Genomic DNA, 15,813 nt, shown 5'->3' on the forward strand with positions numbered 1-15,813 from the left:
ATATACCGTATGCATATGTTCAATATATATATATATATATATATTTATATTTATACAGATAATAAAACACGTAACCGGCGATCCGCCTCAGTTTTCAAGCTGGATTGGGTTAGCCGGCCGCAAAATGATCAAGCATTTGATTGTTTAATCGCTTTAGAGAATGTTTAAATAGAACATGAAACGTGTGTGTGTTTGGGCGACCAAAGTTACGGTAACCTGTTTTACGTGGAATATCCTACAGGTACCGAGGTCGATATCGTTATTGTATTATTACGTATCACCGGCTATTCGACGAGTCGTCGAGATAACTATTAACTATAGCGGGTGACCAAACTATAACGCTAAACATCTTTTACTATTATCTCGGAAATTAACTAGTACCTGAAGTTAAAATTTTATACATGGAGTTCTTCTACTTCTTTCTCTCTAGTTCCATCAACCCTCACAAATTTCGTGTCGATTGGCCACTGGGAGGAGGAGAGCGTGGGATTTCGGGACTTTATCCGTTAATTCTTTTAATCACTTGCAACTTTTTGTCGGTGAAACTGTAGAAAAATTAATAATGCAATATAATCTTTAAGAGCGACAATCAAAAAAAGAAAACGTGATTAGCCAGAAGCCAGAGATCTTTGTTCGAAGGTAAGTGACCGATCGTTCGAAGCATGACACCTAGTCAAGAGGAAAGGAAAGCTTTGACTGGAGGAAAATTATAATCTGCACGGTCGTTTTCTTACGCGAGCTAAACCAATTTATGGTGCAATGGCAATGACAATGTCCATTGCATCGTCGACGAAGACGAGAAGCAAAGAACGGCGAGCGAGATGAAACGAGAAAAAGAGGAGGAAGAAAAGTAGTTCTAGCCATCGCACGCTGACACAGTGCTGCAGGGGTCCGCAAATAAATTGTACCGCCTCCTTCTCTGCTTCTCAATTCCTCGTCTCCTCTCCGCGCTCTCTCTCTCTCTCTTCTCTTTCTTTTCTCTTCCTCTTGCCTTTCTCTTGCCTTTCTCTTCTCTTTCTCTTCTCTTTTTCTTCTCTTTCTCTTCTCTTTCTCTTCTCGTCTCTGCTCGGCTGCCTATGTGCGTGGCCTTTTGTCTCGTCTCCTCTTTGTATTTTCTTGTGTCTCACTCTACCGCGCAGACCTTTGCGAGGCTAGATTGTGCACGCGCGCGCGCCAGATCCTCTCTCTCTCTCTCTCTCTCTCTCTCTCTGTCTCTCTGACCCGTTAAAATAGACAAGCCTTCTTTCCCGGCCAAAGTCACAGATATTACTGGGCGATCCTGCTAGTGGACGGTCCACGAGTATTAGCCGCGGTTCACCTCCGGATTCGCGTGCGACTTGCCTCTCTTTGACTCTGTCGTTTAAACTCGGACGGACCTGTTTGGAATCCGATCCGCGGACCAGATTTACGCTCGGTGCTCTTTCGTAGACGTCTCCAACGCACTCGTCTAAACGTCGAACACAACGAAACGACGACGTCGGGGAACAGTCAGTGAAATTTTTCGGTGAGATTTTCAACATCCTGACGAATTTCAGCGGATTGATCAATTCGGATCAGTCTTTTGTGACCGATCGCGTCAGCGCACGGTGGAAACTAAGGAACACTACGGTGCACAGATTGGAGAATCGTGTTGGCTTGATGTGAAAATTCGTTTCAGACTGATTACGTTTTTCCTAAGGATAATATAGAGCTGAAGGTAAAAGTTCTCGATCGTTGATCGCGTTAATCGCAGAAGATGGATTACTGTTGTAAAAATGAGTTACGTCGAACAAATCTAGATGCTGGTATAGAAACTTGGTTGTAACAATCGTGGTGAATCCGTTTTACGTAGGTATATCGGTTTTATGTAATTGTTCGCGCTTTGGAGAAAGTGTATGGACTATTACTTCGAAAGTAGAGATTCTAATCTTCCAGAAAATACACAATGAGGAAATTTATGGAAGATGAATCGACGCGAGCAACGATCCGTGTTCAAGATAGACGCAGAGTGTCTCTAACGAGTGATTAGTTTTTTAGTGAATATATATTTTCCGTGGTGAAGTGGATCGATTCTTACCTTTTCTACGATCGTACGACTGCCTGGATATTGATGGTTTTTGGATCGATGGAAAGTGGATAAAACGAGGTGCATTAAATATAGGAAGATTCGTGTTATCTTGCTAAAACTTTGTAGATTTACAGTTTGAAAAATGATAGAAATCAAGGTAAATCAACATCAAGATTCTTATGAAATTTAGATCAACTTTCGGATTCGGTTATTCAGTTATTCACTAGACGTAAAAATTCCTCATCTTTAATTCGCCAATCAATAATTAATCGCCAATATCACAAACATAATTCGTTTAGGAATCTTTTCGCCTCTTAATGCAACATCAAAGTCCTATTAAAAATACATTATGTTACATATACGTTTGCAAGAACGAAAATGGAGCGACTTGATCAAAATCACCTTATCTTTGTCAATTTTAAACTTTATGGGCTAAAAGATTTCTTACTAAAACATAAAACATCGTCCACTATCATCTACTATTATTTATTGTTAAAATTTTTGGAGGATTCGTCGCAATGTAAAGATTAACAGATTAATTTTTATTCGAAGATAGAGACGATACATCTAGTTTAATAGTAGTAGTAGTAGTAGTAGTAGTTTTGTAATATGAAGATTAGGGGAAGATTCGCAAATTCGATACGAATACTAAAGCCTTTCATATGTCGGATTAGCTTATTAAGAAATCAATGGCGGATATGTAAAATTGCGGTACTAATCTCCACGATAAGTACATCAGTTTTTCACGATTCACACGATGATGGTGTGTAGTATAGATGTATCGCGTTACATCAGAGGCAAAGCTTTCCGAGAGCGAATCTTTAGTCGTTCCGCGATCTTCCACCAAAACGGAGCTTCGTCGAGTAATAAATCGATCGATCAGTTTCTAACTAGAAATCAACAATGTATATCGGGTCGTATAACAAGTAACGTTTCTTTTATTCTCATCTTTATCTTCTCATAGCCTTTCGTCGTGGTGAATGTTAAATACCTACGTAAAAACCTGCAGATTGTAGTAAATATTAATGTATTTCTTATACATCTTGATAATAATCATTGCCGATCGATCGAGGATTTTAGGACAGTATCTGGAGTTACGCGAAAAGCACGGTTTCTCGGTTTATCGCCTCGTGGCGATTCCCGAGCATTTCAAAACTCGAGAACAGCGTGTATCGAGTTAGTCGTTGAAAGTAAGTAAAGCTCTCGATTCTTTTCCACGAACAATCGCGAATCACTTCACGATCGACGACTTGGAAGCTCTAGGATAATTCCTGTGTCTAGTTACACCAAGTAAACAATTGCTCGACGTTCCTTCTTCTTCACTTAGAAGTCATTTTTACTAAGTTGGTGTAAAGTGGATTTTCTTTAAAATCGACTAGTTCGAAATGGACGTGCGACGAAGAAAATTGAGAATTTACTTTTGGTGTTTGAAAACGAAATTCTCAATGCAAGTAACGTTTATATTTAAACGTAAAAGTGTGTCGCAGTAACAACTAATGTTGATTTGTTCGATCGGTGGCTCGGTTTTACTCGTTATTCACTCGTTCGTGCAATACCTGTTTTCGGGATCAAATAACAGCGGTGTTTCAAGTTGAACGATGAATAAAATGCGATGAATGAAAGTGGCATGGGACTGACTCTGCTGATGTTGCTTGTGAATGGATCGTAAGATTTATTTATAGTGATTCTTTTTTTAGAGAAGATAAAGAAATTCGAATAAATTTGCCGAATAAAGTGAAAAGCATAGATAAGGCTGACATCATTTTTCATCATCATTATACTATATGGAGAGAGAATATTACATAAATTGCTAGTATTGCATATGGTTTGTGTGTGTACACGTTTCACTAAAAAGAACAACAACGTTTCCACGAAAATATGAAAATTCATTGAACGGTTAAGTGATCTCATGATCAGAATAGCGAGAAAGAAAAAATATGCAAGAAGAATATATATGTAACATAGAGCCGCGTAAAAAACGTTGGTCACAGTTAAAGTTTACTAGCGCGTCGAGCGAATGTTTTTAATCAAATACTTGGACGAAAATTCCGTTTTATATTTAATAGTCAATCTTGGTTGTTTTTCTTCGTTCGGGTTCCGCAAGTAATCGAGACTATATTTTAATACAATCACAGCATATTTATTCCGCCATTTCATCAAGCCTTTCTTCATCAAGCATTTCTCTCTAAACAAATAACACGAATCAATGGATAAAAAAGTCGGTCGTTGAATCGTCTCAATTCGTCATCGATGCTCCTCGAAACGGAACTTTTTGAAAAAAGTAGAAAAACCATTATATAATATAAAATATAAAATTCAATATATTTCGTACTAAACGATTAAACGGAGCGAATGTTCTATACTACATTATAGTTAGAAAACGGTGATAAATATAATTCTCGATCATTTAAAAAAATGATTTGTCCGTCTCGCCTAATAACATTTATACATGTATTTCAATATCCAATAAGTGAAAAGTTAAAACTAATTGTTTCTTTATGGACTTGATAAATTCGCCCTTGAAGAGATTGGACATTTCGCAGGTCTTCCTATCGAAATGCTTAATCGTTAATTGCCGAATTTACACACCGTCGTTTACTCATTGTCGGCATTTACAATTCGAGCGGTTCGAGTCAATTCGGCATTGCGACGACACGACGTCTCGCTTACGTTAGAGCTCGCTGACGAAAATGTCGCGACATGTACATAAGCAAACTGAAGCGGTTGTACGCAATTTACGGATTCGCGTAACCAACGTTCCGATCAACCGATACCCGTTTCGTTTCGTTTCGTTTCGCTGAGATCGAGCGTGTTTTTCCGCAAAGTGGCGATTAAAAGATCTACGCGATGCTCTTGACGACCTAGATCGCGACACGTCAGACGATCTGGAGCAAACGGCGCATAGATGCTGCGTAATAAACGATCAAGGCCCGATTAGTTAGCTGAATAGAAGCCGGCGCAGCGACCGATATGCGTTTTAATCCGTGTGAACGACGTTCCGCGGTCAAAGATGATGACGATAAGCGACATCGAAGCGATTACTTTTCATTCGTTGAACAATTAAACGGCAATCCACTTGGAAACTTTGGAAATAATTCGTTCATTTAGAAGGTAAACCGACGAAATAATGAATCAAAGAGAAACGTTTTTCTTCAGCCGAGATAATTTAATATTTCAAAATTGCGACAAAGATGATTAACGGATGAAACGAAATAATCGCATCAACGGCAGAGTCAAACTATTTAATTATTATATAACTAATAGATTCTATATGCAATATGGAAGTTGTATGTCGTTAGTTGCATTTAAATATTCTGTCATTGGCCGTGTCTTGATCGTGCAAACCAATGAAATTTAATTAGAAAGAATAAAATTTAACTCAATTAATCGACCGTAAACGGATTAAAGAAAGATCAGAGGAGAGACAAAAGCACCAGGGGCAGATGGAAGGAAATAAAAAAAACCAGTCCAGGATGGTAAATTTTTATTTAAAAATTGTGATTTCATTTTTCGTTCGCTGGTCAGCATTAACTTCTCTTATTGTTTCCACGCTAAAAGTCCTATCGATCTGGACGTTCCACGTCAAACGCAAGAGAAAATCGCGCGAGTTGCACCAATGCGAAATCGTCCAATTCGAAAAATAATGCAAAGTCTTAGGCGTGACAGGAAGCCGAGTATAACTGGGTCGCAAGTTCATCATCGCTAATTACGATTATCATTAATCAGGAAATTTCGGTCCGTCGCGAAATTCTCGCGGCTCTGCATAATTACAAGGCTGTCGAAGAGTATGCTAAATAATTGCACCGGTTTGTAGTCAAAATTGTTCTTGGGGTTAGGTTAGGACGTTGGTACTTTACCAAAGTCGGCTAGTTTGTTGTTATTTGACAACGTACTGCTAAGAGAGGATCGTTGATCGTGGTTCTATCGTGCTTCAGACGTATCTCCTCCAAATAACAGAAATTTATTTTTATCGACGGGATTAACCGCGTTAAAAGATTTTAAACACAGAATATGTTGTATTTTTAGAAATAAATCTTTCTCTTTTTCTCTTTCCTTTGTCCGAAATGACACCTATAAACATACAAATATTAGATATGCGAGACATTTTATGTGCTTTTAGTTACGAATATCGAGGGTAAAAATCAGTTTTCGACCAATCCTAAACATAAAACATGCTACAAATAAAGAATAAGTAAGTTTTAGGCTGACCTACAGCGTTTCGCGATATATCACCTGTGCATACCAAGCGGTTAATTTAACTGAAGTTTACTTAAAGAAATGTTCGTCCTTCCGTGCAATACTGTGATACTAGTTCTCGGAAGAATATCCTATTTTGCCATGTATCATTTTCCATAAGCTTAATCTTCCAAGATTTGCCACTGTTTCGTTACTATGATCAGTTTTTCATTCGGTCGCATTATTAACAGTAGGTGTATTTTCGGCCTATCGCGGGGAGACGCGGTTGCGAGAATGCGCGTCAACGGGAGTCGTAAATTCCCGTTACGATTGCAAGAATCGACACCGCGAATAGATCGATCCCCTTATTTCGGCTAGGATAATAGGGGTGATTGAATAAGTATAACACTGTGATTAACAGAGCTGTAAACTTTATATATTTTCAACACTTATACACTGATATGCAGTAACGTAGACAATATCCTAAGATATGACGTAGTCAAGGAACGAGTAAAAGAGACAACCGAAGTAGCCTCGTAATCGACAGGATGAATGTTGTAGGAAAACTGTAGTTCGTTCTCGTAGGATTACAGAAGAAAGCAGAAGGAAGTTTAAGTCGATGTTAAAGAATGACTAGAGGAGATGGAGCCTCCTACTACCAATGTTGCTAGTCGATGTCTTTGTTTAACGGAAAACCTGGATTTCTCGGTTTCAAAAAACATTCGTTTTTTGCGCTAAGCCACTACCTGCTTTCTCCGGACTTCCTAATAGCGTGTAGTAAATCCAAGGGCCTTTCTAAACTGGCTATAAACAGAAAGCATCTCTAAGATATGGAACTTATTCAATAAATTGACGACATATGTCAAAACAATAGCGTTAAAAAGCTGGCGTTTTACGGGCTCCTTGGATTTATCGAGGGTCGAAGGACGATGCCGTAGACCGTCGGCGGTCAAGCAGCACCGGATGGCGTGCAGATGTCTTGCGCGACGTAACACTAGGAGAAACGTGAAAATTATCGTCGACATACCTGTTAATAATAGAAAAATCTGTATGTTTCCAAACATTAAGATATAGCGCTATACTTACATACGTACGTATCAATAAATAAAATATTTCCTCTTTAGTCGAATATGTGCGCATCTTATTCATTGTTTTCTATATGTACCTATTTTCTGTTTTACCCCGCATGTGTCTTTCAAACGCCGTATTTCTTTTTCTCTTTGCATTATCCAGCTTATAACAATACACACATATATCCACCGTATCACCCATTTTTATTCTTTTTACGGTTCGTTTCGCCCTTATTTCACCAATAGGTTACCTAACGAGGCAGCCACGTTTCATTTCTTCGACAAAGGTTTGAAGTTGTTGCCTCGTATGTATAAATTTGGCCAGAAAACTCGATAATTTAACGAGAGCAAGCAAGCCAGAAAAACTTGGTCCTTGTGTTCAGTCCAGCGTGGAACTAGTTACGTTACACGATTGACCTCCTGGTCTTGTATCGAATCATAGTCGTTCGGAAAGCGGTAAAAAGCGATGGCGGAATCGCGATCAGGGCGGTTGAAGGTGGAGAAAAGGTCGACTTGCCGCTCCGGCAACCGTGGATCGTTTGTCGCGAAGACTGACGGAACCTCCAAGTATCTCGCCGCTTCACATTATACGTACCACGTATTACGTATAGCGCGTCTCTTGATCGATGCGTTTTTATCAACCGGTAACTCCATTTAAACTCGATCCAGTTTGATCAAGCTTCATAATCAATATGATCAAGATCATATGGTTTAACGAATGTTTGTTAGAGCAACATATTCATGATTTTTACCCTTACGATGAGATATTTTACCGCTTTAATAGAAGATTTCCGACTTGTTTGGTTAGAGTTTGAGTTCTTATTGATTTGTTGAAGGTGACTAAAGAATTGGAAAGATAAGTTCTTTTTTGAATTGCAAAGTAATTAGAAATTCAAAACTTTGTTTTACGTTGGCAGATTTTTATGCTAAATATCCATCGTCCCTAGTGTTTGTAAAGCATCTTGTATCAACGTAGCAGATTCAAACGTTTCCTACTATTCTTATAGAATTTAAACGAGTCGTGGGTTATATTTGACAGCTTATCAGGCAACGCGGATACATTGATCTGCTCGGTCTAGAAAAAGGAAAAGAAAAAAGAGAGAAAAGAGCATCGATACTTTCTGCAAATTAGAAACCCAATGCTCTTGTCGCGTGGCATAATTACACTTAACACAGTATTTAATTTTTCATTTTTTTTTTTTGCCATTGAAACATTTCCTAGCATTAAAGACATTCGTTTTACACGAGAACTTGTCTCGGCTTTCGTCTTTTCCCAACATGAACGTTGAACCAAATAAATATATTATAAAAATATAATAATAATTGAAATAATTTGAAATAATTTGATGCTGTCAGTAGTAGCAGGCTATTCGTACTATTGAATTTTATATGATTGCATTTACACGATGATAGCATAGAGCAAACGGTAATATCGTATTACTGTATCTACGAGGTTGCATGAAAAACTAGGAAGCGCGGTAAGAAATCGTAACGGAAGATCCGTCGCGTTAAAATAGACATCCTGGAATTCGAATGTGCCTCGGTACATACTCCACTTTGCTATAGTACATATATACATATGTACTCGAGGCCGCTAAATGTAACATTGTACGTATATTTAGGCGCGGTACTGTCATCGGTGTGGCTCGATTTAAATATTTCAGCTTTTCTAGCTGTATCGTTCAACGATCATTTCACCAAGCACAGTGGAATCTCCGTTCGAATTCGTTGGAATTCTTACCGTTCGAACGTTTTACTCTAAACTATACTCATCTAAAATTTACTTTGATTCGCTTGCACGATAAAATGATAAAATAGGACGAAGCACGTTAGAATTATGAAATAAAACAGTTTAAAATAAAAGATTTCAAAATTCACTCGTTTCCTATTTTCACATATATACCATACAGTGAGCTTGGAAATATCCTATTAACCGTTATGCGAATTACTCTAAATCCTAAATAATCGCATTTCTTCAAGCACGACCATATCTTAAAATTATATCGCTTATCGTCAATTATAAATTATCCGCCACTCGTTGTCAGCGTAGAATTAAAGTTCAAGAAACGGTATATCGTCGCCCGGTGTTATCTGTTTACAGTATACAGCATGAACTTGTAGTCACTTGCTAAATATACCTACTATTCGTGAGATCATGCGTGTATAATTACATACGGGTGTTTCTTAATAAGCTTACGTTAAGAAACGTTGCTGTTGTTCGATAGTGATCATCGATAACTATAGTCTGGTACTACCGTTCTCTACCGTGTGTGTGTGTGTGTGTGTGTGTCTGTCTGTCTGTCTGTCTGTTGAAAGAACGGATCATCGAGATGTTTTTGCGTTAAATCGAACGAATTCGTGGTACAACGTGCTATGCGATAGAATGAGAAATAAAAAAAGAACCGTCAGCCTGCGTCTACGATATATATTCTTCGCGTGCTACTTGGTATATTTATCGCGGTGCTGCTTCGCTTTATCGCTTTTACCATTGCGTCGTTATCGAGCAATTCATTCTTATAGCCAGTGGCGATTAGCTCTTAACGCTTTCGTTTCAACGAAAAATTAATAAATCTCCGTTGAAATCAATGAAACATTCTTCCTTTGTTTACGCAAAGACAAATGCTCAAATATTAATAGCGGCAGTGGTAAATAAAGAATCTGTGTAAACAGCAATTTCAAGAAAGACCAACAACGATCAACAAATTTCCAATTCGCCGATAACTCGATTCAGTTACCCATCAAATTGTGCAATGTGCTTTATCGTTGGTACAATATGAGAAAAAGGATTGTGCTCGAAAAACCCAGTGAAACAATGAACACCGATTGTGATCCGTGTTACGAGGATCCATCGTGGTTCTTGATGGAATAGCTTCTTAAAATGCCACAGTACGACGACAGCTTCCTCGACTCGCCGATCTTCCGACGACGCACACGTAGCTATGCGGTGCAGAAGGGGTTCGTGCCAAAGTCGAAGAGCTTCATCACTGCCACGCCTCTGCTGTTGGCCGTGACCAATCACGCCAAGACCCTTTCCGGTTCCATATCGACCTGCAGCTTGAAAGGTAATTGGAAAAGAGAAATTTAGGTTAAGGGCATGATATATTCCGTGTTGTGGTTGGCCGAACGAGTCGAATGTTTAAAAGAACCGTCGTCGCAGTCAAGGCAGAACATTCCCCGTTGTTGATTTCTTTGTTACTCGAGGAAATTTAGTCACGCGGTTCTGCTTAGCAAACCCGGTTTCTCGTCTTCATCGAATACGCTCGAATTACGTTCAAGATTACGTTCAACATTACGTTCAAGATTACGTTCAAGATCACGTTCAAGATTACGTTCAAGATCACGTTGAAGATCACGTTCAAGATCACGTTCAAGATCACGTTCAAGTTTACCCTGCTTTAGTTGCATCGTATCGTGAGTAGGTTTTCGTGCGCTTACCATTCAGAGGAATTTTCATTTACATCGTTAGTCTTGCAATCGTATACTTCTATACGTATTATCTATCGCGCTATCTAATTTTGTTCAAGGCAAAGTCAACCCTTGCCGTTGTACCGCGTACCGTCGCGTCATCCAGGACAATTAAACTCAACAGGATGCATTCTTCGCGGAATATTCACCGGCCAAACGCTATCGACGTTTCCGGAATATCCGTTAGAGTAATTAAACTTGGGATAACCGCGTTATAGAAGCGAGTTTGGCCGCACTAAATATGCCATAGCCACGCTCGTGCTGTCAATCATATTAAGCACTGCCGGTAGCCACCTTCAGCTATTAACGCCTCCACCGATATACACCGGTGTACACTATACACCGATGTACTGTACACGATCGTGCTCCACCCCCTACGACTGTGCATAAGGTATACACAAGCCAGTGATTTCCCCCTGGGCTAGCGGTGCGCTACAAATTGCTGCGTTCTCGCGCCCCGCTTTCTACCATTGGGAAACCATTTTCGAACAACGTGATTTTAAACTCGGTACGAACGTGTAAACAGAACGTTTTGCGTTTGCTCGACGTTTAACGGTTGACGGCTGATCCTTGACTTTTAAGACTAAGTGTTTCTTTCGATCGAGATGCAACAAGGTCACTTTGAAAATTATGCAAATTTCTCTGTATAAAGTGTATAAAAGTATAGTACATGGGTGACAAACACAATACTAGAATTTTTTAAATTTGTACGGAGAATTGTCTAGTTCTCGGCATACGATTAGACCATGAGATTTTCAAACTTGAGCTATTATCGTCACCTAGAAACGGAAGTCAGATTCCGTGAATACCGTTCTCCTGCGGCAAATATCGGGAAATATCGTGAAATATCGTCCGTTCATGAAAACGGAGAAACTTGCACGGATTCGTTCATAAATACGCGATACGCAGATTATTATGCGAACCGCAACGTTTACTCCTGCCTGTAAACAAATGCGCACGAGAGGGTGCAACATTGACAAACACGAGCCAGGACGCACGGTAATTAATGCAATGATAAAGTTTGCCGATGCCCAGCCGAAAATTAAACCGAATTGACCATAGTTGATTTTGAAAGCCGGCGGAACGCGATGCGATTGTTTGCGGGTCACGCACTGTTTAAGCGGATACAATGCGCGAACGGGCGTGTATTGCGAGATCTGAATAGGATGAATTGCAAGTTCGAATTAAGTTCCGAATACGGTTGCGATACAGGCGAAACGTCGATTGTCCAAAGTCTGAAATTAACGCGTGGATATCATGCTTTCAACCTAGTCCGATATCTGAAATATAATAAAACATTTTGAAATTGCCCAGCCTATTCTTAGATCCATCTTATTTCTTCTTATATGTCCATTTTCACTTTCCCGTAAACGTTACCTACGATTAGTTTACTATCTGAATAAGAAACGGTTAATACAATACTATGCGCTTCGTCTCACGCGTTTCATCTACGTACACGCAAGTACACGAACGCAGCAGATTATATTCTGCAAATGAATCTACTTTCCTAGAGAAAGAAGCGATCCTGCCGACTCGACGCGGCCGTGTAATTTGCATTCATGGAACTGAATACTGAAAACTGAATACATCAAATTTCCAAACCTTTCCGACATTTATCGTTATTTTGAGCATCATCTATTTTAGAAATGGTGGTTTCACCACTTGGAAAATAAAGAGAACCCTAAAGAGAAGCCGGGTTATTCTCCTTACGGATTATCTAGAGCTGCTCTTATTTAGAAAATTGAACTACCAATTAATTGAGAATAATTTCACACGATACTTGAAACATTTATTACAATATCGAAATATTTAATCGATATTTCGCTGGATATGAGAGATATCGTCGCTTCGATTCCTTCGTTAATAATGGATTCGCCATTGTCGTAAAACGTTTATCGATTACAATTACCGATGAGAAAGATTCCAAATTACAGGATTACGAAATTTCAACATAAAAGTAATTTAAACGAGATAACAATGAATCAGCTTGGAAACAGGGCATTGACATTTGATCGAAAAATCGGCCTCTTCCATTTCTCTGGTTCATCCTCTAGTTCAGCTTCTAATTCAGGCCGAGTAAACTTGTTCCGTTCGATGGCATTTTCTTGCTCACGTCGTTACGAACCATGCGTTTTTCTTCTACACGAGCATGTAACGCATCAAGCAGAATCGCAGGGCAGCAAGCTTGTTTTACGAGGGTAGCCCTACACGCCGCGCCGCAGGGTGTAAACCATTGCCTGCTTTGATCAAGACGTTATAGAAGAGTCCTCTTGGCCAGAGTTTTCAATCACTTTTGCACGCTGTTGACAAGCGAGCAGTCGAATCTCGTCATTGGCACGCGCGGTACGGACAAAGTAGTCGACCGTTTAATCGTTTAACGTACATCGTGTTTCGCGGTAAAGGCGAAGTTGACGTTGGCATTAGAAGGACACGTCGCGTCCGTATACTTATTCGGCAAATTTGCCCAGTAAATCTCAAGACACGCACGGATCGGCGTAACTCTTTACTCTTTACGTTTCTCCTCGGTAGTCAAAAATTACAGGAGGTTAGGGGTTTCCGCGAGGAAAGAGTTTAACGTCCACGTACCGATAATTTTCCAGCGAGAAGAGGAGAATATTTATCGCTGTTTGGCAAAGTGCATTCACACTTCTCCGCGGAGTTTCGGGGCTTTCGGGGGCTTCGGAAACGTGCCAGGGGGATGACTTCGACGACAGGTCGTACGTAGGGTAGGGTCGCGAGACTGTTTGCTTCTGCCTATGAACTAACTGAATCTGTGTACACACGCATGTAACATGTAGAAGGTGGAACAGCGAAGAAGTCGTTGGCGAAATACTTTTTCATCTCAAAGTAATTTCTTCTCGTTGTTGTAACAGTTACTCGAAAAAGATGACCAAATTTGTTAAATTTAGCCTTCTTAAATGATGCGTACGCACAGAACGTTGAAAAATTAGTATTTCTCAGAATTTCAGATAGAATTGACAACGTTTGAACGTTAATTAAGTTTGCGATATATCGCGCGATGACACACTTGGGAACCAATCGACATATCAATTTTTCTTTATTTATAAGAATTTACTGCGTCTTATATTGCTACGCCCAATCTACATCCACATTATTTCCTTAAATTTGTTATTATATATATTTTAACTAGAGTTTCATTCAAAAAGAATTTCACCGATGCTCTCTATTTACCTCTAATCGTAATGCCATTCTATGCATTACATTGAACACGCGAATACCTACTCCTTTCACCTATTCTGTACGTTTTACGCGTTCTCTATTCTCAACTGTGAACAAGTTATTAACGAACCAACGAGAGGAAAAATAAAAAGACTAAAGAAAATGTAAACGGAGAACAATATCGCTGTACTCTTAATGGTATTCACGTATCGCCTGAACAATTTCGCAACGCGATAAAAAGGGCAACGATTTTAGGTGACAGTAGCTATCGCTGTATATCGTCACCGTAAACCGTAAGCCATTAGGACGCTGTTTAATAGTTAAAGAAACGCGAAATTCCTTGTTGGGGGTTGGAGAGAGGAAGCGAGACCGTGGAACAAGGCCGTGTTGGCGGTAGAAATAAATGGAAAAGCGAGTCAGGCAACCTCCGTGTCCTTTTTACTATTTCCTATTGTCTCTTACCCATTTCTTCCCACTGAAGGTCATTTCTCTCTCTCTCTCTCTCTCTCTCTCGTTCTCTCGCTCTCCTTTTGTGTCCTCTCCCCATCTGGCTTTCCAAAACCTTGCGTTTTCTCCCGTTTTCTATCCTTCACCAACGTTAAGCGTGCTCGGTTCTTCAGTTGTCGATTCTGATTCATGCAGCAACTTCCAGCCAAGTGAATTTTGCTCTACTGGTTGCGGAATGTAGACGCTGATAGAGCGGCCCGCGGGCCGAGACCGGTCTTCTAAGTCGGAGAAGGAAGGCGAAAGAAGATGAAACCATGGACCGGTTCCATCCTACCTTCTATGCTCGATTTTTTCCATCGTGTCTCACTGCTGCAGATCCTATGGTTACTCGTGGAAGCTTAGGAACGTCTCGGTGAAACATCGGAGAAATCGTTATTCGCTGGGACTAATTAAAAGTTTCTTCCAACAGTCGACGAGAGGATGAAGGGAAAAGGAAAAAGAAAAATTACGTGTTGAAACGAACAGCGTGTTGCTCGTTAAAAAATGCCTGGCGAACATCAGGCTGGAGATGGGCGATGGTTGGTTGGCCCGTGGGGACTGTATCAAAGAGGCGCGAGAAAGAAAAATATCAGGGAACGTGTGTCGTCGCGTCGTGGCAAGATCGTGCGCTGGCATCTCATTAGTCCGCGAATCCTCCGCGCTAATGAGATTAATTATCGTAGAGCTGTCGGGTTTCTCTCTCTCTCTCTCTCTCCCACCCTCTCCCTCCCTCCCTCATTCTGTCTTTGTCTCGATTTCACGCAGAAGGAACGCGAGGAGCAATCGGCTTGCTAAAGAAAGAGAAAAAAGAAAAATCGTGACAAACAATCGCACATGCCGTTCGATGGTAAGTACACGCGGCGCACTAATTTCACGAGAGACTCGTTAATTGTTCGCGGTGTTGCTCCTCCCTCGTTCTGCTCGATCCGTGACACGCAGCGGGCAATTTAATGCAAAGATTCGATTCGATGGGTCGAGCTCCTTTTCATTTTTCTTCTTTTAATAGTGATTTTGCTCGTTGTCCGACGATAGCAACGATGTCTAATTGCAGGTACTAGCGATAATTATACGCGTTGTCCAAACTAGATATTTCGATGACGGATAATCATTCGGGATCACAAAAGCTTCGTCTGAGCAAGAATCAAACAAAGATCAAAGTAAATAGGAGTTTGGGAATTTATTTACAAAATGCCATAGGTAAATATACATCCTTTGCGAGACAATACACTTGCGCTAGTCTTCCAATGAATTTAAGTTCGCGTTCTTCGTTGAGATCCTCGATGGTCCTTCGGTCTATCGTGTTTAATCGGCCGAGTCAAATCCGCTTAGTTCGAACCACGATGAAATCTATCACGAGCGAAGAATGTTATCGAGAATCTTCGGTAATCG

The 15,813-nt window shown here is 40.1% G+C and overlaps 1 protein-coding gene across 2 annotated transcripts in view; it reads left to right on the top strand.

The window, feature by feature from the left end:
* Nucleotides 1-2,863: 2,863 nt before the first annotated feature.
* C3G (C3G guanyl-nucleotide exchange factor) overlaps nt 2,864-15,813 on the top strand; it is a 48,204-nt gene continuing 35,254 nt past the window's right edge. Inside the window, exons 1-2 of one of the 2 annotated variants that reach the window (XM_069114167.1) lie at nt 2,864-3,712; nt 9,814-10,355. In XM_069114167.1, the coding sequence (XP_068970268.1) occupies nt 10,172-10,355 (184 nt within the window). In that variant the 5' untranslated portion in view covers nt 2,864-3,712; nt 9,814-10,171. The remainder of the gene's footprint in view (nt 3,713-9,813; nt 10,356-15,813) is intronic. The other variant, XM_069114168.1, reaches the window with a different exon arrangement.

This window comes from Bombus flavifrons, chromosome 5 (assembly GCF_040668555.2).
Source record: "Bombus flavifrons isolate JBK064 chromosome 5, iyBomFlav1_principal, whole genome shotgun sequence".
NCBI lineage: Eukaryota > Metazoa > Arthropoda > Insecta > Hymenoptera > Apidae > Bombus > Bombus flavifrons.